Source organism: Dipodomys merriami, unplaced genomic scaffold (genome assembly GCF_024711535.1).
Source record: "Dipodomys merriami isolate MVZ:Mamm:240054 unplaced genomic scaffold, mDipMer1.0.p SCAF_1, whole genome shotgun sequence".
Classification (NCBI taxonomy): domain Eukaryota; kingdom Metazoa; phylum Chordata; class Mammalia; order Rodentia; family Heteromyidae; genus Dipodomys; species Dipodomys merriami.
Genome location: NW_027202270.1, coordinates 43,088,860 through 43,115,437, shown reverse-complemented (window position 1 = coordinate 43,115,437; position 26,578 = coordinate 43,088,860). Strand labels below are relative to the sequence as shown.

General features: G+C 40.5%; 1 protein-coding gene across 4 annotated transcripts in view; it reads left to right on the top strand.

Moving 5' to 3' along the window:
• Nucleotides 1-8,840: 8,840 nt before the first annotated feature.
• The window catches only part of Map3k20 (mitogen-activated protein kinase kinase kinase 20), a 219,875-nt gene continuing 202,137 nt past the window's right edge, over nucleotides 8,841-26,578 (top strand). The window contains exons 1-2 of one of the 4 annotated variants that reach the window (XM_070020767.1): nucleotides 8,841-8,976; nucleotides 21,955-22,146. In XM_070020767.1, the coding sequence (XP_069876868.1) occupies nucleotides 21,988-22,146 (159 nt within the window). In that variant the 5' untranslated portion in view covers nucleotides 8,841-8,976; nucleotides 21,955-21,987. Of the gene's footprint in view, nucleotides 8,977-21,634; nucleotides 21,799-21,954; nucleotides 22,147-26,578 lie in introns of those variants that run through there. The other 3 variants (XM_070020747.1, XM_070020757.1, XM_070020776.1) reach the window with 3 other exon arrangements.

The window sequence follows — 26,578 nt, the reverse complement described above, 5'->3', positions numbered from 1 at the left end:
CTTAGTTGTTTGAGGTCACAAAATAAATAACAAGAAAAGAAATCAAAGCATTAAACTAGTTTTGTCAAAACATAGCTAGTCAGGTGCCAGGTGGCTCACGCCTGTAATCCTACCCAGGAGGCTGAGATCTGAGGATCATGGTTCAAAGCCAGCTCTGACAAGAAAGTCCATGAGACTCTTATCTCTAATTAACCTCCAGAAAAAAACCAGAAGTGGTGCTGTGGCTCAAGTGGCAGAGTGCTAGCCTTGAGCTGAAAGGCTGAGGGACAGCGCCCAAGCGCAGAGTTCAAGACCTATGACCAACCAAAAAACAAAAACAAAAACAAAACATAGCTAGTGAGATTGTTTATTTATTTATTTGGTTAGGTGCTTGCTTGCTTGCTTGGAGATAAGTTCTCTCTGTATTGCGCAGTCTGGGCTTAAACTGCTGGGCTCCAGCAGTCTTCCTGATTCAGCCTCCTGAATAACTCAGACTACAGTTCCAGTGAAGTTTTAAGCCAGTGATTTGGGACTATTTTCTTCTAAAGTTTTACTTTTAAAATAGAAGACATTGTGAGGCCAAACACTGTGGTTCATACCTATGATCCTAGACATTCAGAAGGCAGAGATTAGGAGGAATGGAGTTAGAGGCCTGCATAGGCAAAAAGGTTTTGGGATCCCAACTCGATCAATAAAAGTTGGACACGGTGGGATACTCCTGTCATCCCAGCTATTCCAAAAGCATACATAGGAGAATCATGGTCCAGGCTGGCCTGGGCAAAATAGAATGAGACAGGTTTAAAATAAATATCTTAAGCCCCCAAAGGACTAGGGGCGCGGTTCAAGTTGCATAATGCATACTTGACAAGTACAAGGCCATGAAACCTCAGGACTTCCAAATAATATTTTAAAGGGAGTGGGGTGGGGAGAAGGAGTGTATATGACCATACACACATACCTTCCCAACATCTGGCAATGGAGAATTTCAACGAAAATCTTTAGTAAGTGAAGCCAAAAAATACATTTGTAGGCATATGCATGTGGGAGGGAAAAGGATTTATGAAAGGATTATGAAATATCTAGCATGTCCCCACTTCACCTGATGGAACATTCCTTCCCTCGGAGCACTTCTGCAATTAGTTCAGGCTGTCACCTAACAAACACTGCCTGCCTACCTTTACTTTCTATTATGTTCCATGGGTTTGATTTTTCTTTCTCCATCAGGAAAATAAAAATCATCAGTTCCAAAGATCAAGACAATTTCAAAAGAAAAGGTTGAAAATTGGATAATGACATGGATTTGTTACAAAAATATGATAGGCAATGAAGAGGGACCCTTGTTGGGAAGATGGAGGCTGCAGCAGGGACCAGCAAAGTGTCCTTTTCAAGAATCAGCTGCTCTAAAATTTACACAAGATAAATGGCCCCTGGTGGAAAATTAAACTAAAGCACAACCCAATCAATGTCTTCAGCAAAGGTTCAGTTCTTAAAGATTTCAAAACAACAAAAAAAGAAAGAGGGGCTGGGAATGTGGCTCAGTAGTAGAGTGCTCTCCTAGCATACGTGAAGCCCTGGGTTCAATTCCTCAGTACCACATACATAGAAAAAGCCAGAAGTGGTGCTGTTGCTCAAGTGGTAGAGTGCTAGCCCTGAGCAAAAGAAGCTCAGGGACAGTACCCAGGCCCTGAGTACAAACTCCAGGACTGGCAAAAAAAAAAAAAAAAGGAAGGGAGGAAGGGAGGTAGAAAGGAAGGAAGGAGGGAAGGAAAGAAGGAAAAGAAGGATAATTTTTCAGAGGAAAACATAGAAAATAATTTTACTTTATTTCATTATACCTTGCTGTTTAAACTCAGAGATCTACTGTGAAATTATTTTAAAATTTGGCCTGTAAAATTATACCATAGTTAGGGAAATTTGGAAATACAGGGAATTTTCTCTTCAAGTGTTAGATTCTGTACAAAATTGAATTCAAAGCCAAACATGCAAGCCAGAAAGTCTTTTATCACTCACTGAAAAAAAATTACCTCTGAAAGTTTACCATGGAAAAAAAATCTTCTGGAAATACATATATATATATGTACACAATATATATATATGCACTTATTGTACTTCAACATAAACAATAACTTATTTGCTCTCATATATAACTTATAAATCACTTTTTCCTAAGTTTCTGCATTTAAACTTGACAATCACACTGAGGTGGCCAGGTGTGCAGAGGGACAACTCACAGGGGCTGAAGCTGGGTGATGGAGAGAAAAAAGTTGCTATGCATCATATTCTGATGACACTACAGAAAGAGAGGAGAGAGTCCCAGACAGAATGGAAAGAAGACATCTCTTGAAAATAGGAATAGAAACATAGATACTAGCTTTAGGTATGACCATTAAAAGTGTAATATGTGCTCATACGCAGCACAAGAGACAGGTAGAAAGCCTCACTTGCTGAAAATGTAAAGCAGCACCACAGAAGCCTAGTGGGGAGGGGGATGTGAATCTCAGTCCTTGATTTAAAGGCAGGATGCTTGAGTTGAAGATAAAAAACTAAGTCACTCCAGATTTTCTAGTTATTAGGGAGTCAGGAGTAGATTAATTAAAAATATGCATGTGTACATCTAACTCTGTTATATATAATATTAAATTCTATAAATATATACATGCATTTATATGTATATATGTATTTACATGGAATATAAATGCATAACATACATATGCTTATACAGCACAGAGATATACCAAATATATAATGTGTGCTTGCTTATAAAAATATCTAGAATCTATTTCTTACTACAATATTGATACTCTGCATGGGTAAAAGCAAATATTGTGATTATAAAATACATTTCTTAATGCAGAACATTTCTTAAATCAGTCAAAGAACATCCACTGAGAAAAAAGACTTAATTTCCTTTTATAAATAGCTGTGGATTAGAGTACAACAATAGTACTAACTCTGTTATTGCTGCGCATTTAAAGCCAAGATGATGACTGTATTGAAAAAGAGGGAAGAGAAAAATCAATAGATTATGGCTTCAATGGAGCTCACAACAGTGCTGATTAGAGAACACAAATGGATTGCATAATAGTAAAATAACTATAAACGGGGTATGGATTTAAGCCTATGTTAAGACCATTCTTAACTGGGTCATGTCTTTAGAAAACATGCATTGAAATTGCAATAGCAAATTAAATCTATTCGAGCGCAAAATTTAATACATAAGAAATAGCATTTTTTTAATGATCTGGAAGAGGGAGTAAATAGCATGTTAATGAAATTTGCAGATGCTACTAAATTGGAAGGTGTTATAAACATTAGGGCAGACAGGACCTTAATACAAGTGGACCTTACAAAGTTAGAGAAAAGATGATAATGGGGGAAAAAATGAAATAGAAGTTAACTAGAACTTACAAAAACATTATAGGATAAATTTCAACATGAGAAAGCATAACACAAATGTAGGGAGTATAGGAAAATGAATGAGATTCTACCAGAATTACCTGCTTATATAAACTGGTATGCACACCTGAGAGGCCCTGACCTGAGCCCTAAATAGTAATTATTCCTTTCCCACCTACCCCCATATTCCCCTTGCAGGCAGATAGACCAAAGGAAGAGTACTGCTTAATTGTAGACTTTGGGGGAATGATTGAAATGAAGAAAACACAGAAATTGGGCATAAAATTAGAAATACATAAAGGAGAGAAAACTACTATTGAAGACAGGTGATTATGTTGTTGATGTCATTTAATTATGTTTATAATGAAGATAGGTTATGAAGTGTATAGACGCCTGTTACTTTGTTATTTATGAGGAATTATTAAGTGGAACTAAACACTGCATGATGAAATGCAATTATTTCTCTTTCAGGTATAACCTGTTAGTTGATCATTTATGAGTAATTATTAAATAGAACTAAACATTGCCTGATTAAAGACAATTATTGCTTTTTCAGATAGAAGAAGATGGAATTCTTCTTCCCTATGACATGTGCCTAACCCAAGAAGTTGGTATTGAAATTCAATGTCATGTAGGATTACATCATTGAACTTCTTAGAATATGTGGAAGTCTGAGTGTGAGAATTTGGTTTATTCAGAAAAACAAGGTATGTCTCCTGGAAGCTTTGGATACTATAAGAACATAATGTGTCTACAATGTTTGATCAGCTTACCTGATGAGAAGATACAGTTATGAGGAGATAAAAATTTGTTTCTATTTTCTGGATCAATTAACAAAGAGATCCAGAAATCTCTTTAAGTTCAGAAAGTTTTAGATTTCAGTAATACACTGTTTGAATACAGGCTGCTACCATCACAGTTGTGATAGTCAAAATAAGAGGCAGCTACTTAGGGATAGGGCTGGCACTGCATTCTAAAACTTTGGACATCTAGCCAAGTGTTCTCTTCCCCACTTGATGCAGCTGACCTGTGATGCTGCATCTTGAGGCAGAGCACAAGGAAACTCACTTCTCAAAGAGCACCTGTAGCTGCCACACCAACCATTTGCAAACTGTGATCCAGAGATCTGCAAAGGCAAAAACTCCATTTGTAAAATAAAAATAAACGACTTCTATTTTATTTCATAGAGTAAAATGTTGTCTTAGCAGATATTATTTTCCCTGTGGTGTCTCATGAGTATACTGTAGAGTTTAAACTCCCAGAGGACATATGTAATCAGGATTGGGAAAGATTTACTGCAGAAGTAGATATGAGAATCCAGATGTCCTCTTTCAAGCCATTAAAGAGATTTGCCAAAATTTAAAACAATGACATTTCTAATTTAAAAAAAATTGGGCAATGGGTGCTTTTCATTAAAATAGATGATTAATATGTGGTTATTCCTGGTTTAAATGAATAAAATAAATAAAACATTTCAGCACTAATTCCTAGAATGAGAAATACAGCTAGATATAACCTACAGCAACCAAAATTATTTGACATTCTCAAAATCCATTTGATTTTTATAACATAAAGGAGCCCTGAGACTAAAAAGCTGAAAAATTTTGTCCAAATTAACAAGGTCTCCCTAATGATGGAAACAAACAAATAAAAGAACAGTCCCCAAGACCACCTCTTAATCCCTAGGGGAAGGCAAATTGCCTAAGATTCCCAAGACTTTTCTCTGGTATTACCTTGAAGACTAACTAAATAGAGACTATGTAAAACTCTTAGCTCAGGGTGTGGCACATGAGTGCTAGGTAGATGTTAACCATCTCTATTAATTTTTACTGTTGTTATTATTACTATTGCTGCTACTACTATTATTACTGCTCTGAGGATTGTTACTCTTTCCAAGCAATGTGTTTACTCAGACAACTAAAAATTTGAGTTCTTCAACTTTTAAATGCTCTTGGGCCTTTGCATCTGCTGTTTCCTTTGCCCGGAATACCTTTATTTCCTTTGTGTTTAACAAATCCTCTTCATTCTTCTTATATCAGTTTAGAGGTTGACTCGGAAGCCTTTGTTGGCCTCCCAAACTGTGTTAGGTGCTCTGCTAAAAGCCCTTATCAGTGCTCTCTTAAGAGCATACCTCAGTATAATTGTGCCTTCACTGGCTCTTCCATTCATTGCATTCTGAAAAGTCCTGAGAAAAAGCACTACATATTATCCATCATTATTATAATTATAAAGCTCAACACAATGCCTGACAGTAAATATTTACTGAATAAATTCTGCCCAAGTCCTCAGCATCTCTTCTTGCCTATTCCGTTCATTTGCAAGGACACCTAAATATCCTTGGATATCCTTTGATCTTCAAGTTGCATGTGAAAACTAAAGTAAAAAAAAAATAACCTGGGCTTTTAAGGTAATGATTCAGTATCTTAAAGGATGCCTAATTTATATGCCTTGATTTCCCAGGGATTCACAGTTGACAGTGGTACAGAAGGCAAAGCACTGACCTCTGAATACAGGTTGACTAATGCTCAGTTGTGTTCCAGACATTGATTCATATCTGAGATGAAGAACTGAGATGGCTGGAGAAAATACCCATAAGTTCCAGATTGCATTATAGCTCTTATCTGAAAGGGAAAGGAAGATTAGGAATGCTTTCTTCCTTTTAAGTTGCCTTTCCTTCTACTCTTAGTAGAACTTATGTCTGCACATCTCTGATCCACTGATAGTCGGTGGCAGCTCTAAAGTTTGTATTTAAGTTTGTATTTAGAAGCAAAGGAAGGGTGACATTATCCAAGAAAGAACTGTACTCATTACCTGATTTATGAAATAGTAAACCCTCTGTACAACACCTTAATAATAACAATAAAATTATATTTAAAAAAGAAGGACTTAGGGAGGAACAAGCCCATTGAAAGAGTGGTTAGGAGACATTTCTGAATAGCAAATACACTCTCTTTACTTAGATTGCATGATTATTTTGGAGGGTGTTCTTCATTGTAAGAAAGTACTTTATGGGGCTGGGAAGGTGGCTCAGTGGTAGAGTGCTTGCCTTGTATGCCTGAGGCTCTGGGTTTGATTCCTCAGCACCACATAAGCAGAAAAAACCAGAAGTGGTGCTGTGGCTCAAATGGTAGAGTGCTAGCCTTGAGCTGAAGAGTTGAGGGACAGTGCCTGGGCCCAGACCAAAAAAAAAAAAAAAAGGTGAAGACTTGCAAGCCACTCCTCTGCTGAGGGTCCTATTTTCAGTGTGGAAACATTTGAAGTACAGGAATAGGAGGCTTGGCTATGCCTCTTGTTATTGCTGTTTCCATTTGTGAACCTATATCCTGCCTGATGAGAATTAACTAGTAAACTCTCACCATCTGCAAATGCAGAGTAAAGATTCAGAGTAAAGAATGGGAAAAGCACTAGACTAGATTGTACCTGTTCATTCTGGCACCTAAAGAAATCAATATAGTCTTAAGGTAATAGGCAGCTAAATGAAAGAAAAATCAGACTTGAGGCAATTGGTTTATCCCAGAGTTATGATGTATTTATTTCACTTACGGATAAGTACAATTGAATATAAACTATGACCTTGAAGAGTGTGCAATGTAATTAGAAAGACAAGAGGATGATTAACAGAAGATCATTTAAGTATATTTGTGAGACTGCTTTTTAGGTTCACGGTTCCTGCTGGTTGTTCTCTGAGCCTAATTATGTGAGGAAAATGGAATGGAGAAAAACTGGGTGGAGAGGAAGGGTAATGCAGCTAAAAATATTAAGGCTTTTAAGCCATGTGCTTCTTATATAAAGCAATGCATACATACGCTTAAAGCTGGAACCAATTGCTAGCATCTAATTAGCCCTTCCTTTATTTTCAGTTAGAGGAAGATGAGGTCTATCAAAGTACCCCAGCTGATAACTGTCAGAACTAAGACAAATGTCAGGGTCTCTTGACTCCTGGGCCTAATATCATATCACAATCAAGTACCTTTGAAGGCAATGTGAAATGACTAACTACCCTCTTCTCTGTGATTTTGCTAAAGGTCCTAGTTTTCCCATGTGGGGGCAGATGGTTTTAGAATTATTTGATTACCTGCATCAGAAAAAAAAGTGTTTTAGCATGACAGTTTCTATTCATACTAATGTCTTAGTCACAAAAATTGGTTATTATTTTTAATTTTTTCATTAACGAGTTGTACAAAGGGGTTCAATTCCACAAGTCAGATTATGAGTATAATACATCCTGATCAGTGTCACTCCTTCCACGATTGTCTCCCCCCTCCCCAACAGAAATGATGAATCTAAGGTTCATAGTCCTTTACTGGCCTGCTCATCCACCCACAGTCACATATGTAACTTACATGAGTGCTTTACAGATTTTGTATTTCTCCCTTGGCTTCTTTTCTCAATTTCAGTTTCTTATTTTAGCTGCTGCATCTCTACTGGGTTTTCCTACCATGACTTGAACCTCAGCAGGGAGCCAGCTTCCTCCACAGACTCCTATTTCTGTCAATGACACCATCATTCTTTCAGTCACCCAGGTCTGAAGGCTTAGCATCATCTTTCCCTCTTCCAATTTTAGTGGGTCACCAGTTTCTTTGGCCTCTTTCTGAAACATATCTCTCAATCCAAGCCTTCTTTTAAAGTTCCATTTTATACCCTCTAACTCAGGTTCTCAAGATCCAATAACTAGAGATTTTCCCTGATCCCATCCTTAGCCATCACTCCACTACCCACCCACCCATCCACCTACCCCTACCACCACAGTGGGCCGCTCTTAGAATCATCATTGAAATACCAACATCCATTCTACTCCTAAACCCAACTTTCCACGGTTTCCTCAGTATCTGTGAATGATCCTTTCAAACTTAGGAGTCCTGGAAACGCTACATCCTCTCACTTTCCTCCCCAGAACCATTCTCCCCAAACACTTTCTTTTCTTCCCAAAGCCCTCTGCCAGCTTTTGCTCATCCTCTATCTCCTGGTATATAGAAGGCACCTGGATTTAAAGTCACCAACCACAGCAGCAGGCCATGGACCCTCCTCAAATATCTACCGATGGTTCCACTGAGTCAGCCCTATCTTTCGCCCTCAACGCCCGTCCCCTTCCCAGCTGGAGGGCTGACTGCGGTAGCACACGAAGCACCCCCACCCCTCCCCAACCCTTTGTGTCCCCAGCGCCTAGGTGTGTTGGTGAGGGTTGAGTGGCCGCAATAGGCGGTGTCAACTTGTGGACAGGATGCTAGGGGACCAGGGGACCAGGAGCCAGCCGGCTGGTGCCCCTCGTGGCCGGTCGGGCCGGCGCCAGGCGCGGGACCTTGGGCGGACGGTGCCCAGGTCCTCCGGGAGAGCGGCGGGCACGCCGTGCCAGGCCGCGTGCCTTGCCAGGCAGGGCCGGTGGGCCCCGGCGCTTCCGCGCCGGGAGGTAGGTGGTGCTGTTGCCGTGCCTGTCTTCCTCATTGGCGCCGTGCGTAGAGGCGGAATGTTCAACTCCTGACTCCGGCGGAAGCGTGGCAGCCGCGCGGGCCGCCGTCCCCGACCCCGTCCCCGACTCCCGCCGCCCTGGTCGCGCGGGGCTTGCGCGCCCCGCCTGCAGCTCGCGCCCGGTCCGGGAGCCAGGTAGGGGTCAGGCCGGCAGCGGCGGAGGGAGGCCCGGCGGGCCGGAGGGTGGAGGGAGGGCCGAGGGCCGGTGTCTGGCCCTCCGCGACCGATCGCGGGAAAGCTGGGCGTCCCGGAGCCCCGGGGCCCGGCCCGACGCTAGGACGGGACCTGAGGGTCCCCAGGGCCACCCCGCCCCTGACACCAATCCCCCCTCCTCCCCACGGCAGGGCGCTTGTCCCGGCGCCCGACCCCTCCACACTTGGCGTGCCCAAGTGCGGCTGGGGAAAGTCCGGGCCGGGCCCGCCGAGGACTTGGCGCCCTGGAGAGCGAGCGGGGCGCAGCCCGCGCGCTCCGGGTCGTGGGTGGCCGCGACCCCGGAGGTCAGCACGGGGCGGGGTCCTGGAAATCGGGGCCCCCAAGCCAGCCGTCCCTGCTGACGCCTGAGCCGGCCAAGAGCGGCGGGCAACTTCTGCTTTTTGTGGGGACCCCGTGGATAGACGCAACCCCACTCGGGGTGGCGGTTCCCCGCGCTGCCGCGGGGCTCCTGCCGGGAAACCCACGGGCCCGGGCGCCTCGGGCCGTGAGCCCCGCGGCGGCCCAGCCGCGCCCGCCGGCTTCCAGGAGAACTTGGGAGTCTCCATTGGCTAGATGACACCGAATTGCCTAAACCACCGAAAGCTCCCACAAACAGCCCACACGCTGGGCATCCTTGAGAGACTGCCGAAAACGTCTGTTTCTGGTGCGTCTTGAGATCCTGCCTAAGCACTGTTTATGGGAAACTTAATTACTATTTTTGTGAGTTTTCGTTAATAATGAAAGCACGCCGCTGAGTGGCCCATTGCAAGGGCTTTACAATAAATCAGCAGCTTTCGTTAGGAACGCGTGCGAGAACCCTCTTACGGGATGAATTTTAACTTGTGAAAGTTCAGTTCCTCCTTCCTTGACTGTTGGAAGCTGTTTGAGGCAGGACTTCTTGCTTTTCCTTTCCTGGCTTTAGGGAAGGACCCAGTAGTCCAAACCTATCCCGACGTTTAAAAACAGAAATAAGTGCTTCAAGACCTGTGAAGGTCGTCTTTGTAGTAGGCCCCTCTTCAGGGTGAAATCTTGTCGTTCTTGTTTGGTGGTTGTTATTGTAAATAGGTATATAATGACTGCGTTTTAATTATGGATTTGGTCATTTGTACAATTGTGAGAGATTGTAAATGAATATAAATTTAGCTTACTTGAAAAGAGAAAATTAACAGTATGCACTGTGTATCTTAATCTCTCACCGTCTAATCTCTTCTCTTTGGGGGATTATTTTAGAAGCTTTTTTTTTTTTTAAGTGGAAAATGTTGTTTGAATCAAAAGTTTCAATGGTAGTCATTCCAGAGTAAAAGGCCATAACACATTGGCAGGAAGTTTTTCCTTGTCTAGGAAAGCATATAGGGATGCATGGGATGCATTAATAACTGAATATTAAGCACACAGATTTAAATCTAAAAATGGATGGTCAAAGATCTTGGGAACTGAGGGACCTTCTTGCCAAATAAGGAAACTTGGCAAGCTGCACTGTGTATTTTAAGTCAGCACAGAATGAGTGTTATTGGCAATACATTGGCCCAGTGCCTATCTGGAATGAGCAGCGAAACTGACTGTGTAGGGTTGCAGAATTATAAACAGGAGTTACAAAGGGTGTGGAGTGAATAATTGAATCATCAGAGAAAACACTGGAGAAATGACAATGATGTTTCAGGAAAAGAGGTCATCCATAAAGTGAAGCGATTAGTGTGGCAAAGCAAAGCAAAATGGGCCGTGGATTTTAGAAATTGACAGAATCAGAGAAGAGAAAGAGAATCAATGACTTAAAAAAAAAAAGTGTGGTGATATAGTGTTGTTGGAATAAGATAGCCTTGTCTTCTGTCCTCAGATGTTGGAAATAAAAATCAATTTGGATCATTTGTTTTCCATTTTATTCTGCCCAGGACAGATTGACAGAGTATGTTTTTCTTTTATCTGAATGCAATAAAACAGCTAAGACACCTTTCCGTCTTACTGCAGGGAAGATTTAGGCTACTTCTTTTGTGGCTATTAACCTTGTCCTCCTACGCACAAATAAGCAGAGTTCCAGCTGTGAACAGAAAAGTGTGCCAGTTAAGGGAAGAGAGCTGTAAATGCCACAGCTTAGATTGGTTTGACCGATATTCGGGTGCTTTTGTGTCTGACCCTTTTACAGACAGCTGAAGCATCGATTAGGCCCTAATCACAGTTAAATAATCCCAACACCAGGAAAACGATGAGAACAAAACAGCCACGCAGCTGACAGCTAACCCCATTGCCACAATCACTAATAGGAAATTAAAGTCTCAAATGGAACTTTAGGTGGAGAGTAAGCAATCCAGTAATTACTGTAATAAGAAAAGGGTCTGAAGAAGAAGAAAGTAGGGATATTTGAAGGAGGCAGCAGAGTGATATTGTAGGAAATAGACATGTGGTGGAAAAATATGACTTTGGAATAGGACCCAAGTTGAAATGGAGTTGTGTCACTTGTAAATTAAGTACTTGGCTTGGGCAATTTCTACATCTTGATCCTCCCTCCATTTTTCTCACATGTAAATTAGGGACAGTGATGCTACTTGTTCCTAAGGATGGTAGGTATATGAGGTGCCAAATAGAAGCGCTTGGAATCAATCCTTGAAACTTTAGCCATCATACTGAATGGTAGAAAGGGCTGGGGAGATGCAAAGGGAAAATGCTAAGGGGTAGGGATAGCGAGGGGCTGCCACAAAATTCATGCAGAGAAAGCTTCTAGTCTTGCCTTTCCCAGCTGAGGTTTGTCTGTAGTAGTTTGCCCAGCTCCATGTCATACTTAAGTGTGTGTGTTGGGATAGGAGGTTATCTGAAATACTGTTTTAAGTAGAGTTTGTTGTAAAGTGGCTCTGTACCCCTCTGCACCTGTATACAGCTTGGTACTATGGGGGGAGGGGAGTGTGAATCTTAAAGCTAATACATTTAAATAACATTGTGACAAATTTGGGAGTTAGGTGAACAAGAGAAGGCTATGACTGGAAGTCAGAGGTCATAACCGAAATCACTTAGAATCATTTTCTTTTTTTCTGTGCTGGTACTGGGGCTTGAACTCAAGGCCTAAGCACTATCTATTAGCTTTTTTGCTCAAGGATGGCACTCTTACACTTGAGCTACACCTCCACTTCTGTTTTTTTACTAGTTAATTTGAGATAAGAATCTCAGAGAGTTTCCTGTCCAGGCTGGTTTCAAACCAAGATCCTTACATCTCATCCTTCTTGAGTAGCTAAGATGACAGGCGTGAGCCATCAATTCCTGGCTGGAACCATTCTTATAGCTAATTTCAACACAGCTTGTCTTTGGGCCCAATGCTGTTCTTTCTGGATCTGTCTCTTGAACTTGTATATCCAACAAGAGAAGGAAAGAATTATCCCTGTAGGTTACAGAGCAAATCTTTGCTTCTTACACTTTCCTACCAAACTACCGTACTGTGTGGAAAAAGGAATGAATTCCTTGAGGGGGTCTCTAAATAGAGCCATAAGTACCTCCAATGTAAGCAAACATTTCCTTAAAATCTTGTATTTTAAAAATACATATGACTTTCAAATTGTCTATTTTCCTGTTCGGTATCTCATTGAGCAAGCCAATACACACAGATATATTGGTTCCTCCCAATCTTTGAATAAAATCAGTATATGCATTTATTCATACACCTGAACAATGCTGTGTGCTCCGTTCTGGAAATAAGCAAAGATTAGGAGTAGATAAGATGGGCACAGTTGAGCATGCTTGTAATCTCAGCACATGGAAGCTTGAGACAGGAGGATCTAAGCTACATAGCAGAATGTTCTCTCTCTCTCTCTCTCTCTCTCTCTCACTCTCTCTCTCTCTCACACACACACATACACACACAAATCAAATGAATAGTGATAGATCATCCAAAGAGTTTTTGGCTTTCAAGATGGAGAGCACCTTTTTTTGGGGTGGGGAGAAGGGGAGGAGCACTGAAGGATGGCCATCTGGAATGTAGCTCTGGCCTTCCCAGCCCTGGGAGGTGAATTGTAGGGGAGCAGCTCAATCATTTCTTGTCAGTCTGATGACTACTACATGGTCTGGAAGGAGATGGAGACCTTCAGTGCTGGCTGGCTAGTCATCCTCTGGTGAGGCTAGAGTGGATCTTAAAGACGCATCCATTCTGCTCACTTACACATTCAGATCTCCATTCCACACCCCTGCCTTCCACTGGGTTCCTAAGCTTGGGTCACCCACTAAGAGAGAGGGTGGTGCATTTTCTTGTGGTGTCCTAATGACCAGGAATTCTTTCTATAACTTGTAACCACAGATACTTTTCCTTCATAATTAGCAAAGCATGATACAGGGTCTTGGGTGTCTTCTAGTTTTAACATCTTCATTCTTCTTTATCATTTGTCTTACCTCAGACAACCAGGTTTTAACCTGTGTATTTGCCCTTCTTAGAAAGGGCATCCATTCCAAGTAATGAGTCCAAAATTGTACCTTGTTGTCAGCAGCTAGGATAGTTGCATCTTTTCTAAGTGCAGAAAATAGTCCTTAAGGGAGAGACAGCTAAGCAGCTGTGAACAGGGCTGCTCCAGATGGGTGGCCGCTGGCCCGGGCAGTAGGCTTCCAGTACTCCTGAGCACAGCCTAAACACCAGTGCGTGCCTCTTCAGGCCAGCCCCAGAAATCTGCCCCGCTGTGCTTTCCCCATTCTCCTCCTGATGTCCTGAGAAGCCTCGTAGCAGCCTATGGCATAGATTGTCTGCATTGTATGGCTTCTCTGTGGCCTGCCAGCTCCACCAGTCACTCTCCTTGTCCTCTAGGATTTGCTTGTGGTAGCCACATTTCTGGCAAGCAAGCATGCCATGCAAGTTGATTTCCATTTATTGGAATATTAAGGTACCAATAAGGATGTTTCTTTTAACTAGCTTGTTTTCATTTCAACCTTTGTTCCAACTAGAGAGTTGTATTACTTATATGGTAAAACACAGATGGATGGGGGAGCTTGAAACTATAGCTGTCTGTCTTTTTACTCTCTTATTTTAAATTGCTTACTCTCAGTCCTGCTCACTGGTCCCAAGCTGTTTCATGTAAGATAGGCTGTTTACTGGGATCAACCTTAAAGGAGATATTTATGGTAGACATACCATTACTTAGTTTTATTCTTATATGGAGTCTCCTTCAGCTAGTTTTGCTGTTTTATCCTTTTTAGTGATCTTTTAAATTTTTATTTTATTGTAAAGATGGTGTACAGAAGGGTTACAGTTACATGAGTAAGTTAATGAGTACATTTCTTGTTGAGCATGGTGATCTTTTTTTTGTTGTTGTTTTAAGAGAGCAACACAAAGCAATAGTCTTGTTCAGGAAGAGCATCTTTTGAATTTTGAAGAAATACACTTTCCCCCTTCTTTTTAAAGATATGACTTAAAAACAATCACAGAATGGTGATTTCCAAAGGTTTTGTTTTGAAACACATGACAATAGGCACATTTTTATTGATTCACTTACTGGTCTATATTAAGGAGACTAAGACAGCTCCAACATATGTAATTATTTAAGGTATTAAGGATTGTTTTTGAAAATCTTTAAAACTATTATATAGGTTCTGGTAAATTACTTCTTCTTTCTATGTTATATCAGAAACAAGCTTAAAACTACTTTAGTGAAAGAAGGAAAAATGAAAGTATATTAGGGAAAGAAAAAGAGAAAGAGTCTAATTCAGAAATAATAACCCCATGTAAACCTAAAGGAAACATCCAGAGAAAGTCAAAAAGATCTTATTTCTAGTAAAGTTAATCCTTTTTTTTTTTTTTTTTTTTGGTTGGTCATGGGGCCTGAACTCTGGGCCTGGGCACTGTCCCTTAGCTCTTTAGCTCAAGGCGAGCGCTTTACTACTTGAGCCACAGTGCCACTTCCGGTTTTCTGGTGGTTTATTGGAGATAAGTCTCAAGGACTTTCCTGCCTGGGCTGAACCATGATCCTCAGATCTCTTGACTCCTGAGTAGCTAGGATTACAGGTGTGAGCCACCAGTGCCCAGCAAGTTAATCCTCTTATAAAGTATAATTAAACTTAAAACAATTATGATGTGCAGGTATTTGATGAAGCTAGTTAAAGCCAGAAAACTTTCTCGAGTCAGGCATCCATGTGTCCTTTCTGCAAAGGGACAGTGACCATTTGGGAAGCAGACACTTTACAACTCCACCAAAGTGCGTGCTGTGATTGCACAAATAGATCCTAGAGTTGTGTTAGTATCCAAAAAGTACAAAAGAAAAATATTGCCTTTTAGTAACTTAAACACTCTCCCTGTGAAAAACGATGTGAAAGAAAAAATTTCTAGGGGTAGACAGGTGTGGCAGCACAAGCCTATAATCCCAACATTCAGTAGTCTGAGGTAAGATTTCAAGGCCAGTGTGAGCTACCCAGTGAAATCTTGTCTTAAGAAAAAGTAAGAGTTGCTAATAAAATAAACAGAAGTGATCAAAACCAAAAATGCAGCAAACAGAGGAGTGGGGGAGGGCCCTTAAAATACACACAAGGAAAAGCAGCTAGAACAATGTACATTTGCACATTAGTGATTGTGCTGCAACAGTAATGGAGCTACAATAGAAAACAGTTCTTCAAATACAGAGAGGAATACATACCTGACTGTGAAAGAATAGATGACTAAATATGGTAGGGAATTTATTAAAACAGGAAACCACAGCTTCCATTTACTGTGCATATACTGTGTGTTAGACACTGTACAAGGCACTTTTCATACACTCCACTTTCCGGAACCTAGTAGAAGTGCTGGTTCCAGTGAGGAAACTAAGGCCCCAGAGCCACAGGAGCTTATAGGGTCAGATTTGCTACTACGACCCTACAACCATCTTTCCCCTGTACTGTGATGAAATTGTTGCTATTTGGAAATAAGATTTGCCAATGAAGTCGAGAAATACACAGCAGACGTAATGATTTTGGACCATCCATCTTTGAGATATTAAATGGAAAGGATTTATAATTTTTATCTATTAGGTCTAGAAATGCCATAATCTGAGAAAAAGTGATTGTTTCAAGGTTATAGGAGATGGACATACAGTACTGTGTGTCAGTACTAGAGTTTGAACTTAGGGCCACATTCTCTTTTTTGCTCAAGGCTGACGCTCTACCACTTGACCCACCTCCACTTCAATGTTTGTCTCATTTTAAAGCCTTTTTAGGTGTTAGAACTTTAGTGGTATCTTTCTTGTTTTAAATTTGGGGCAAAAGGGGAGGGGAGGAGAAGACAAATGACTTATTTGAAGTCAACACTACTCGGAAAAACCAAAGGGGCAAAATAGATCTGTGACTAGAAAAGCTTAGTCCATTTTCGGGAGAAGAGACTGAAAACTTGGAAAAGAAAAATAATACTCCCTTTATGATTTTTCTGCCTCCATATATTTTTATTTTTGAGAATTAGCTGATGATAATGTAAATGCCTTCAGAAATTTAGTGAATAGTTAAAGATGTTTTGCATTTTTAACTTAAGGAAAATTTTTAAAAAGTGGTGTTCTGCTCAAGTATTCAGCTGACTGACTTCAACCACTCTGTTACTAATTTCAAGACTTGTGACATCTTACTATGCTTTGGTTTTGTCATATTCCTGCTTTAACTTTCCCTGGAATGCTGTATGATAGATACTTAGCTTTTGAGAATGTCATAAAATTAGTGCCTTTGCCTATAAAAACAATTCTTTTCATAGACTATGTAAATATGTTTCTATAGATGACACTCTACCAATGTAGTCAATGGAGAATCCATCTGAAAAACTAGAATCTAATTTGATCAGGTAGCAGTGTCCCCAAAGATGTGGTAGATATTATTAACTAGTAACTCAGATTTTTCACACTGTGGTCATAAGTTAATTTTAGAATAATGACTTTGAATGAAAGGAAAGAAAGCTCAAGGAGAAAAACATACATTGTGATCTGACATTCATATGTATAGAGGAGAATGGAAACCTCAGCCCAAATTTTCAACAGACTGCATGATATTTTGCCAGGCTCCCTGAAGTTGAGACTTGTACCCTACAATTGTTAGTCTCTGGTAATTGGACAGGACTTAATTTTTTACAGTCTCAATAAAACATTCGTATAATTGCATAGTTCCATTCATTCATAGCCTATTTCTGAATAGCAGAATGTATCACAATATGAGTAACAGTGATTCTGGAAATAACTTGACTAGTTGCCTCATGTCAAAGGGTGAAGACCCTGGAGAAGGTGCCTCTTGGCAGGCTCAGATGTTGATCCCATCCTGGCTCAGATCATGATCTTTGTTTAAGTCCTTCTCCTTCACCTACTGTACCCCAAGACTCAGAGGCACCCAGTACAGGAGGCCCCACTCACTCTCCCCTCTACCCCAAGGAACCTATACAGCAGTTTCAAAATGAAGAGTTGCTTCAGAATCCTCTGGAGTACCTGCAAAGACTACAAGCCTCAGGGGTGTGTGTGTGTGTGTGTGTGTGTGTGTGTGTGTGTGTGTGTGTGTGTGTGTGTGTGTGTGTGTGTGTGTGTGTGTGTGTGTGTGTGTGTGTGTGTGTGTGTGTGTGTGTGTGTGTGTTGGGGCTTGAACTCAGGGTCTCTGTGTGTGTGTGTGTGTGTGTGTGTGTGTTGGGGCTTGGACTCAGGATCTCACACTTCCACTTGGGTTTTTGTCTCAGGGCTGGTGCTCTACCACTTTAGCTACAACCTCTGCTTCTAGCTTTTTGATGGGTAATTGGAGATCAGAGTCTCATAAGCTTTTCGTCCCGGGCTTCAAACCATGATTTTCAGATCTCAGCCTCCTGAGTAGCTAGGATTACAGGCTTCAGCCACCAGTATCTGGCAGGCCTCAGGTTTTATTTAATTTGGTTGAAACTTTCTCAGTTGCAAGAGGCATGGTAGGAGAATAACCAGAAAGTGTTCAACAAGATTTTTTTTTTTTGGTTGTGGAGCCTGATCTCTGGGCCTGGGCACTTTCCCTCAGTTCTTCAGCTTAAGGCTAGTGCTCTACCACTTGAGCCACAGCACCACTTCTGGCCTTTACTGCTTATGTGGTGCTGAGGAATCGAACCCAGGGTCTCATGCAATGCAAGGCAAGCACTCTACCACTGAGCCACCTTCCCAGCCTCAACAAATAATTTTGAATGGAAAAGGTATGTACTGTGTATTCTGAGACACAACTGGAAATGACAATGAGAGGATTACTCATCTGATGGGGATTTAGTGGGAAAGATGGATGGAACAGAGAGATGCTGGTATAAAAGAGGGAGACAATAACTTTCCTTGTGGAGTTCAAAGAAGTGGCATTGGACAGGGCTTTGTTGGGCAAAGATAGCACTAGCTTGTGTGGAATAAGGTGAAAGAGGTTGGCATACTTGGAAAGCTGCCAGTGGTGCTTTGTGCATGTATGGGAAGGAAGGAGACTTGAAGTACAAGTGCCTATAAGTGGTAGGGGAATAACAAGAACATTTTTCTGGACTTAAAAGAGTTCTCCAAGTATCCTATGAGTGAATGAAGAATACTTATCCCTAAGCAGAGGCAAATCAAATTCAGGATTCCAGGGATGCATAGAGCCATCCTGAAAGCTATCAGAGTAAAAGTAAAATAAATATAAAAAGAAGTAATAATCAGAGTAGCATTAGACTACTCCATAGCTACATTAGAAACTGGAAGAAAATGAAGTCATACTTTCAAAATTATATGGAAAATTGTTTCCTATCTAGAACTGCATATCCAGGCAGATAGTCAAGGCGTTAAGCATACACAGATTCTCAACATTTACATTCTTTGCATTGGATTCAAATCCACAGAAATCAAAACCAAGAAAGACAAAATGGCAGATCCAGTTTTCCTTCAGAGGAAAGATGAAGGAGATGCTTAGAACAGTAATGAAGGGAAATCCCAGATCAAGTCAGGCCTAGAGAGCAACCATTCCAGCCTGACGACATCAGGGATGAAGTGTTTAGAAAGAATGTCTCTAAGAAAAAAACAGGCCTTTCCCCCCTCCAAAAACATTTAGAGAGAAGGAAAAAAAAAAGAACCTGGTATTTTACTTCATTGAGAGGAATTCTTCAGAGTTTGAGGAGCTGAATAAATTAGTAGTAGTAAAAATTAAGCAAACAATAAACACATGGCAACTAATAATTCTAGGAAAAACAAAATGTTATCCAAGAAGGAAAATATACTAACTAAATGCAACATGGTACTACTAGAAATAATATTTACTTTGTCAGACTACTTTAAACCTTGAATATTGATCTAATGTTACAATATCACCGAAACAAATGTTTAGGCAAGTGTGACATTTGTATATAGGGAGGTAAAAGATGATACGGGAGAAATAAAACCTTATCTTTCACAGGGAGAAGTTAATAGACAATATCTAAGATGGAATGCTTAAGAAATGGCATATAAACCCATTATTTTAAAATGTGGAGTTAAATGCCAGATGGATATTTATTTATTTATTTATTCATTTATTTATTTTGTCAGTCATGGGGCTTGAACTCTGGGCTTGGGTGCTGTCCCTCAGCTCAAGGCTAGCAGTCTACCACTTGAGCCACAGTGCTGCTTCCCGTTTTCTGGTGGTTAATTGGAGATTAGAGTTTCATTATGTTCCTGCCTGGGCTGGCTTTGAACTGGCATCTTCAGATCTCAGCCTCCTGAGTAGCTAGGATTACAGGCGTGAGCCACTGGCTCCCAGCAGGACATTCTTTTAAAAGAGTTGAAATTAGTTGCTTTTAGTGAGTGAGAATTGGGTTTAGAGAGAGCAGTAAAGGCAGGGGGCTTGTATTTTGTATTATAAGATTTGTAGACTTACTTCCTTTTAAAATTCTTGGATAAAATTCATAATAAAAATACATACCTACCACCTGTATTCTAAGGAAGTCTCTTACATAGTGTTTTGCATTTTGTTGAACAGTGTTTATAGCTTGCATATGCTACATACCTACCTTTGACACATTCTTAACTTTTATGTAAACTTTCTTCTGTATAATTAAATGAACATTTGTAGTAAAAGTGGTTGATTCATAGATATTTATGCACTGTGCCTGAATACAAGGTTCCTTTAACCCCACTGTATTTGTTATATAGACTGGTCTTCTCAATGTTAGAACAAACACTTCTTCTTGCCTTCTCCTCAAAGTAGAACAGAGTTCCACTTCTCCGGTGAGCTGATGTTCCTAAAAGGGGATGGTTAGTCAGCTGCACATTAAAATCTCTCAGCAGACTGCTTACATCATCCAGCAAAGCTTCTAGTTGTTTATGGAGAAACTGTAAATTTATACTGAAGCAGATTGCCCCCTAGTTTTTTTTTTTTTTTTAATTCTGGAAAAAAAGAAACCTTACAGAAAGATGGAAAGAGCAGTAAAATGCTGTCTTTCACTTACCTTTGTCACGCATTAGCATCTTGCCATACTATTTTTTGTCTTGCATGGTCTGGGTTTCCTCTCTGGTTCATATTTTTAGGAGTGGGTTAGGGAAGAGGCACAGGGGATGGTGTCTACACTTTTTAAATGAGTTGGAGATATTAAAGATATCACTTTAATATATCTATATATCTCCTAAGAATAATGACATCTTCCTACAAATCCAAAACGCCATTATTTGTGATGGATAAAAATATTACCTAATATATACTTGCTATTCAGATTTCCCTAAAAAATCTCATTTTATTCCTTAAATTTCTTAAGTATACCTTTTTTCTGTGTGTGTGTGGGGGGGGGGTGAAAGAGAGAGAATTGGTGCTTAAACTCAGGTCTTGGGCACTGTCTGCTTTTTGCTCAAGGATAGCACTCTACCACTTGAACCATAGCTCTACTTTTGGCTTTTTGTTAGTTAATGGAGGTAAGAGTCTCAAGAACTTTCCTGCTTTAGCAGGCTTCGAACCACAATCCTCAGATCTCTGCCTTCTTAGTAGTTAGGATTACAGGCATGCTCCATGGGTGCCCTACCACTTTCCTGCTTTTTACAAAAATCTTTTTTTATGAGATCAACAATTATGAGGAGTGAAGAGAAGTTTTGTAGAATGTCCTACAAATATGAGCATATCCTTCTGTCCCTCATTATAATCTGCCTCACAAATTCTAGCAAAAGTACAACTACAACTTTTTAGATACCATTTTTAGCTTTTTATACAGGTTCAGAACTTAAGTCCGTTGGCTTCTTTCTTTGTATGTTTTGGATTTTATTTTGGTTTTTTCCTGACATTGAACAGTAAGAATAAATGCTTTTCTGTAGACTAGCTAGATTCCTTCAGCCATAGAAAAGTATCATTACAGTAATCTCAATACTACATACAAATATAATACACCTGGGAAGGCTTTTTTTAACATCTTTGGCAATGTGTTTTGGATGACTTAATATAATCAAGGGTAATTTTTCTACTCTTTAATTAAGTTCTGCCTAGGGTATACAGTCCTGGAATCACTTTTCTATTGTCCTTAAGTTGAAAGTTTGTTTTTTGTTGGTTTTTTTGGGGGGGAGTATAAATATGGAATCTGTGTCCCGTATACCATGTGTTGGCGGATGGACAGGGACTCAGTTTATGTAGGTTCTGTGAGAGGCAGAGGGCAGCATGAAGCGATGGCATGCCACACATGCCAGAAGGGCTATGCAAGCTTGCTGTTGAAAGCAGGCTTCCCGTCCGTCAGGCCTCCCTGATAGAGACCTGGTGACACAGTAGCCTTTAGGCAGAGCTCCCCGGGATGTGCTGGGACAGGTCGCGTTGGGGGAAATCGGAACCATTTCTCCCTGGTCAGCTGCATTTCAAAGTCTGGACAAGTTGCTCTTGAATTTTGCACCAGTTGCCAGGGTGAGTGTTTTCCTTTCGGTTTGTTTGTCTCACTTTTCTTCTTGCTAAGTCGTCACGGTCTTTCTGGAAGCTTCACAGAACTTGTTATACACGATCTACAGAATATTCTCTCTCATTTATTTGCAATTCAACGTGTCCTTCTCTTTCTCCCTGCAGATCGTGTGGAAGGGCAATCCTTGTCATTATGAGATGTCGTCTCTCGGTGCCTCCTTTGTGCAAATTAAATTTGATGACTTGCAGTTTTTTGAAAACTGCGGTGGAGGGAGTTTTGGGAGTGTTTATCGAGCCAAATGGATATCGCAGGACAAGGAGGTGGCTGTAAAGAAGCTACTGAAAATAGAGAAAGAGGTAAGAGCTTTTCCTGATGTCAGAAATGCTCACCATGCCATTTATATAAGCTTTTCAACTTATACTTAGAGGGCTACAGGGCTGCAAGGGACCTAGCAAGGCCTTTGAGATGGATCCATGAGGCTATTTCCCAATTTCCATTCTGGGAGCCCCATAAATAGAAATTATTGCAGCGTGTGCCTTAGAGTTGCGTTCTATTAGGGGTCATCTGAAGTGAGAGATTTCTTTCTAGGGCATGGAAGAGCCAGTGTTCTCTGAGCTCGCTGTCCTGGAGGCAGAGGTGGGTTCTTAGGCCTTCCCCAGGAGTTGGGCTCTTCCCTAGGGCAACCAAGAGGGGGCAGTAAAGAGTAATATGTGATGTTTTCATCTCCTGGCTATTTCTTCCCTTAGATTTGCAGTCCTCAGTTGTCTTTTAAGTGGGGTGGGCAGGAGATAAGGGGGTGGAGAGCAGTACTGGGCCTTGAACTCTGGGCTTTGTGCTCTTTTCACTCAGAGTCGGCACTCTATCACTTGAGCCACACCTTCACTTCTGGCTTTTTGCTGCTTAGTTGGAGATAAGCATTTCACCACCTTTCCTGCTTAGCTGGCTTTCAATTGCCACATCTCAGCCTCCTGAATAGCTAGGATTGCACATGTTTAAAAAAAGAGCATTTTAAATAAGAGTACCGTTTTTCTGCTGTGTTAAGCAATACCAGCTTCTTGGGTTTCACCTCTGCTTAAGACACAGAGTGATGGGTTTGTGTAAGAAAGAATAAGGAGATACTTGACAGACAGCTGCCCTTCCCTTGTAAAATCAGAAAAAGGTTTTGACTCTCCCTGTGAATTCAGGCTGCTCCCAGATGAACTCTTAGCTCCTAAAGCTTTCATCATCCTAACAAATCTGACCCAACATGGTTCCCACATTCTCTTTTGGTACCCCAAGAATAAAACTACTTGCCAGAGCTTAAAACTACTTAGCCCCTGCAGGGCCTAAGCTTCTTTGGTAACTTAGGAAGTTTTTCAAAAATTTAAATATATTTTTAACAGACACATAAAAACATGAAAATTACACATGTATGGTCTACCATGAAAAGGTTCAGGTCACATATACATTGAATAATGTTTAAATTAGGCTAAACATATCCATCGCTCCAAATATTTATCATTTCCCTTATGATGAAAACCTCCAAACTCTTTCTTCTGGCTTTTGGAATATATAGCACATAATTGTTATCTATTGTCATCTAGCTGATAACTTTTAATAGCTTTCCTCTGTAACTTGTTTTGGTCCTTACTATTTATGTCCGGTTTTAGCTAATTAGTATTCCTTTCCTTGTCCTATTTGAAGTGAACTGTTCCATAAATATCTTTTCATCTCCCTGAGTAATTTTACTGTTGTCATTAACTGCTTCCAGTGAAGTGTGGCAGTTGATTAGAGACGGCAACCCAGTAGTAGGACTTTGTGGGTCTTCTCTGGGAGTGCTTTTGTGGTTATGGCTCGCCAGCCAGTCAGCAGGACTAAGATGTCTCCACCTTAGATGTCTGTAGGCTTTCCAAAGCATTAAGAAATGAGAGCTGCTAAAGCCCATGAATGTCTTAGGCACTGGTGGCTCACAACTCTAATGCTAGCTACTCAGGAGGCTGACATCTGAGGATTATGGTATGAAGCCAGCCTAGACTAGAAAAGTCTATGAGAATAAAAACCAGAAGTGAAATTGTGGCTCAAGTGGTAGAATACTAGCCTTGAGTGAAAGAGCAAAGAGACAGTGCGCAGGCCCTGAACTGAAATTAGTCCTAGTATGCACTCATACGCATACACACTAAGTCTATTAAAGCCAATGTATATAAAACAGATGGATATTGGGTAGGAAAAGTGCTTTCCTTCCTGCTCTTCCTCCCCACTTTTTTTCTTCCTTCCTTCCTTCCTTCCTTCCTTCCTTCCTTCCTTCCTTCCTTCCTTCCTTCCTTCCTTCCTTCCTTCCTTTCTTTCTTTCTTTTTTTTTTTTTTTTTTTGTCGGCCGTGGGGCTTGAACTCTGGGCCTGGGCACTGTCCCTGAGCTCTTCTGCTCAAGGTAAGCACTCTACACTGGAACCACAGCACCACTTCTGGTTTTCTGGTGGTTAACTGGAGATAAGACACTCATGGACTTTCCTGCCTGGACTGGCTTTGAACTGGAATCCTCAGATCTCAGCCTCTTGAGTAGCTAGATTACAGGCGTGAGCCACCGGCTCCCGTCATAGAGCCATTGTTTTACTCTGGACTGAATCTTTTTGTAAACTTTGTTGTTGTCCCCATTTTATAGATTGGTACATAGAGCTTTGAGAAATGCATTAAGGTGCTCTGATTGGCCAAGTAAAATTTGGGAAGCTAGACCCTTCCCCCCCCCCCCACCTCCTGCTTCAGATTTTAATTCTGAGATTTCTTGTTGATTGAGAAACATTAGAAAATAAAGCAATTCTTTCCACTTTCATTAAAATTGTGTATAACCATGTTAAGCATTAGGCCACAGAACTTTAACATAATGAGCATCTTACATGATTACTGGATGTGAGAAAGACTATGACACAGGAAACAGATTTCAAAGAAAAACAATCGTAGCTTGTTCCCTCCCTACCATGCCAACATGCGTACATCACACCTTTTCTCCTGTGTTTGAGAGCGCCAGAAAAATGACATGGGAAGGCGCCAGAAAAATGACATGGGAAGGCACCAGGTAAGAGCAAGAGTTGGAAACTGCCCAGTCCTTCTTTTGTATAGGTCTTTAACCTGAGTATGTATAGCTCAGAAACTGAGGTGACTGCTGTAGATGATAGGAGCGTGACTCAAAAACTTAATTAGAAAAAACAAAAACTCCACTTCTGTTTTGGGGCTTGGTTTCAGCAGTGATTAGGAGTGAAGAAGTGATTATTCTGTTTGCGGGTCTATGTGAGGAAGCCCTATCCCACATACTGAATCCACAAGGGGTTAAGCATGTGAGAATTTTGACTGGGTGCTGGTAGCTACTGAAAGGAAGTGTGCATGCTTGTTATTCTTTGTGAAGTCTTTTTCTAACTTTCATAAAGGTAAAAATGATAAGCTCCAGAGGTTTTTTTCCTCATTTTATAGATTCCATCTTTATGTTACTTGGTCATTTTTTTATCCAAAAACTTTGAGAAAAAAATGTGATCTTTAATAAAGTGCTTTTCACTTACTTCCTATCTTACTAAGCGTATGTTTTGTGAATTATTTGCAATGTGGAAAATATATATGAAACCCTCTAACTGTGCTTATGTGACTGTTGGCTTTCAATCCATTTGCAGACTCTTAAGCAAGTGTAGTGAGTTTGTTACTTTCTGTTTTGGCCTTTAGATCTTTTCAACAGAACAAAGAAAGAAAAATAGTATTTACTTCCTTTTTTTTTTTTTTTTTGTCTTTTTTGGTACTAGGGATCAAATCCAGGACGTTGCACTTGCTAAGCAAGCACTTTGCCACTGAGCTACATCCCAGCCCTACTTTGTTGTTATTGTTGTTGCTTTTAAACTGTTAAACATTAAGAAGAAGTATAAAAATAATACCATGAACCCTGATATGTGCATCTGCTAAACTTATCACTTACTAATGTTTTATGTTTGCTTTCTGGATTTATATGCAATTATATTTATTTTTTACAGAATATGAGAGTAAATTGCAGAGGCTCTCTTTATATATTATTTTGTATACAGGGTCTGTATTCAGATATTAAAACTTGTTTCAATTGATTTTTGTGGCAATTTTTTTCCCAAGTAGGATTGAATCTGAGAAGATAGATTCTGCTTTAATCTTCAGCTCTTTCTCTGCCTTTCTTTGTTTTGAAAAGGCAGTTTGAAAAGGACAGGACGTTTTGGGTCTGGTTGTCCCCTCGCCTAGTTTAAGCATATATTGTTTGGTGGGAACATTACATGGTCATTTGTAGTCCTCCACCAATTTAATGGGAGTTGAATGATGTCAGTTTATCTCATTATTGGTGCCATTGCTTTTGAACCCTTAGTTAAGAGAACTTCATTCAATTTCTCTGTCGTAAAAATACCTGTTTTTCCTTTGTACTTAATAGTTAAGCTCTTGGTAGATACTTTGAGGCTATGTAAATATTTTTCTTCAAACACTTACCCAATACCATTGATTTTTTGTCTGCTAGTTTATGATAGTTTACTGTTATTATCTCCTTATTTCTTTCCTCTGTCTTCCCTTTATTCACTCATTATTTATAGACTTTAAAGCTTTTCCAAATACAAAGTGTTATAGTCCATTACTATTGTCACTCATTTTTGTCTTTAAATTGTCATCCCAAATGAGAACTGAACTTGAGGCTGGCTTCTGGGTGGTTTTGATATGTCTTCCTTGAGTTTTGATGATTCTTTTCACTTCTTAGCACAAAGTAATGTCCCTAGCTCATCAAGTTCCTGTCCCAGTACTGGGTTAGCCATGTCTGAAGTA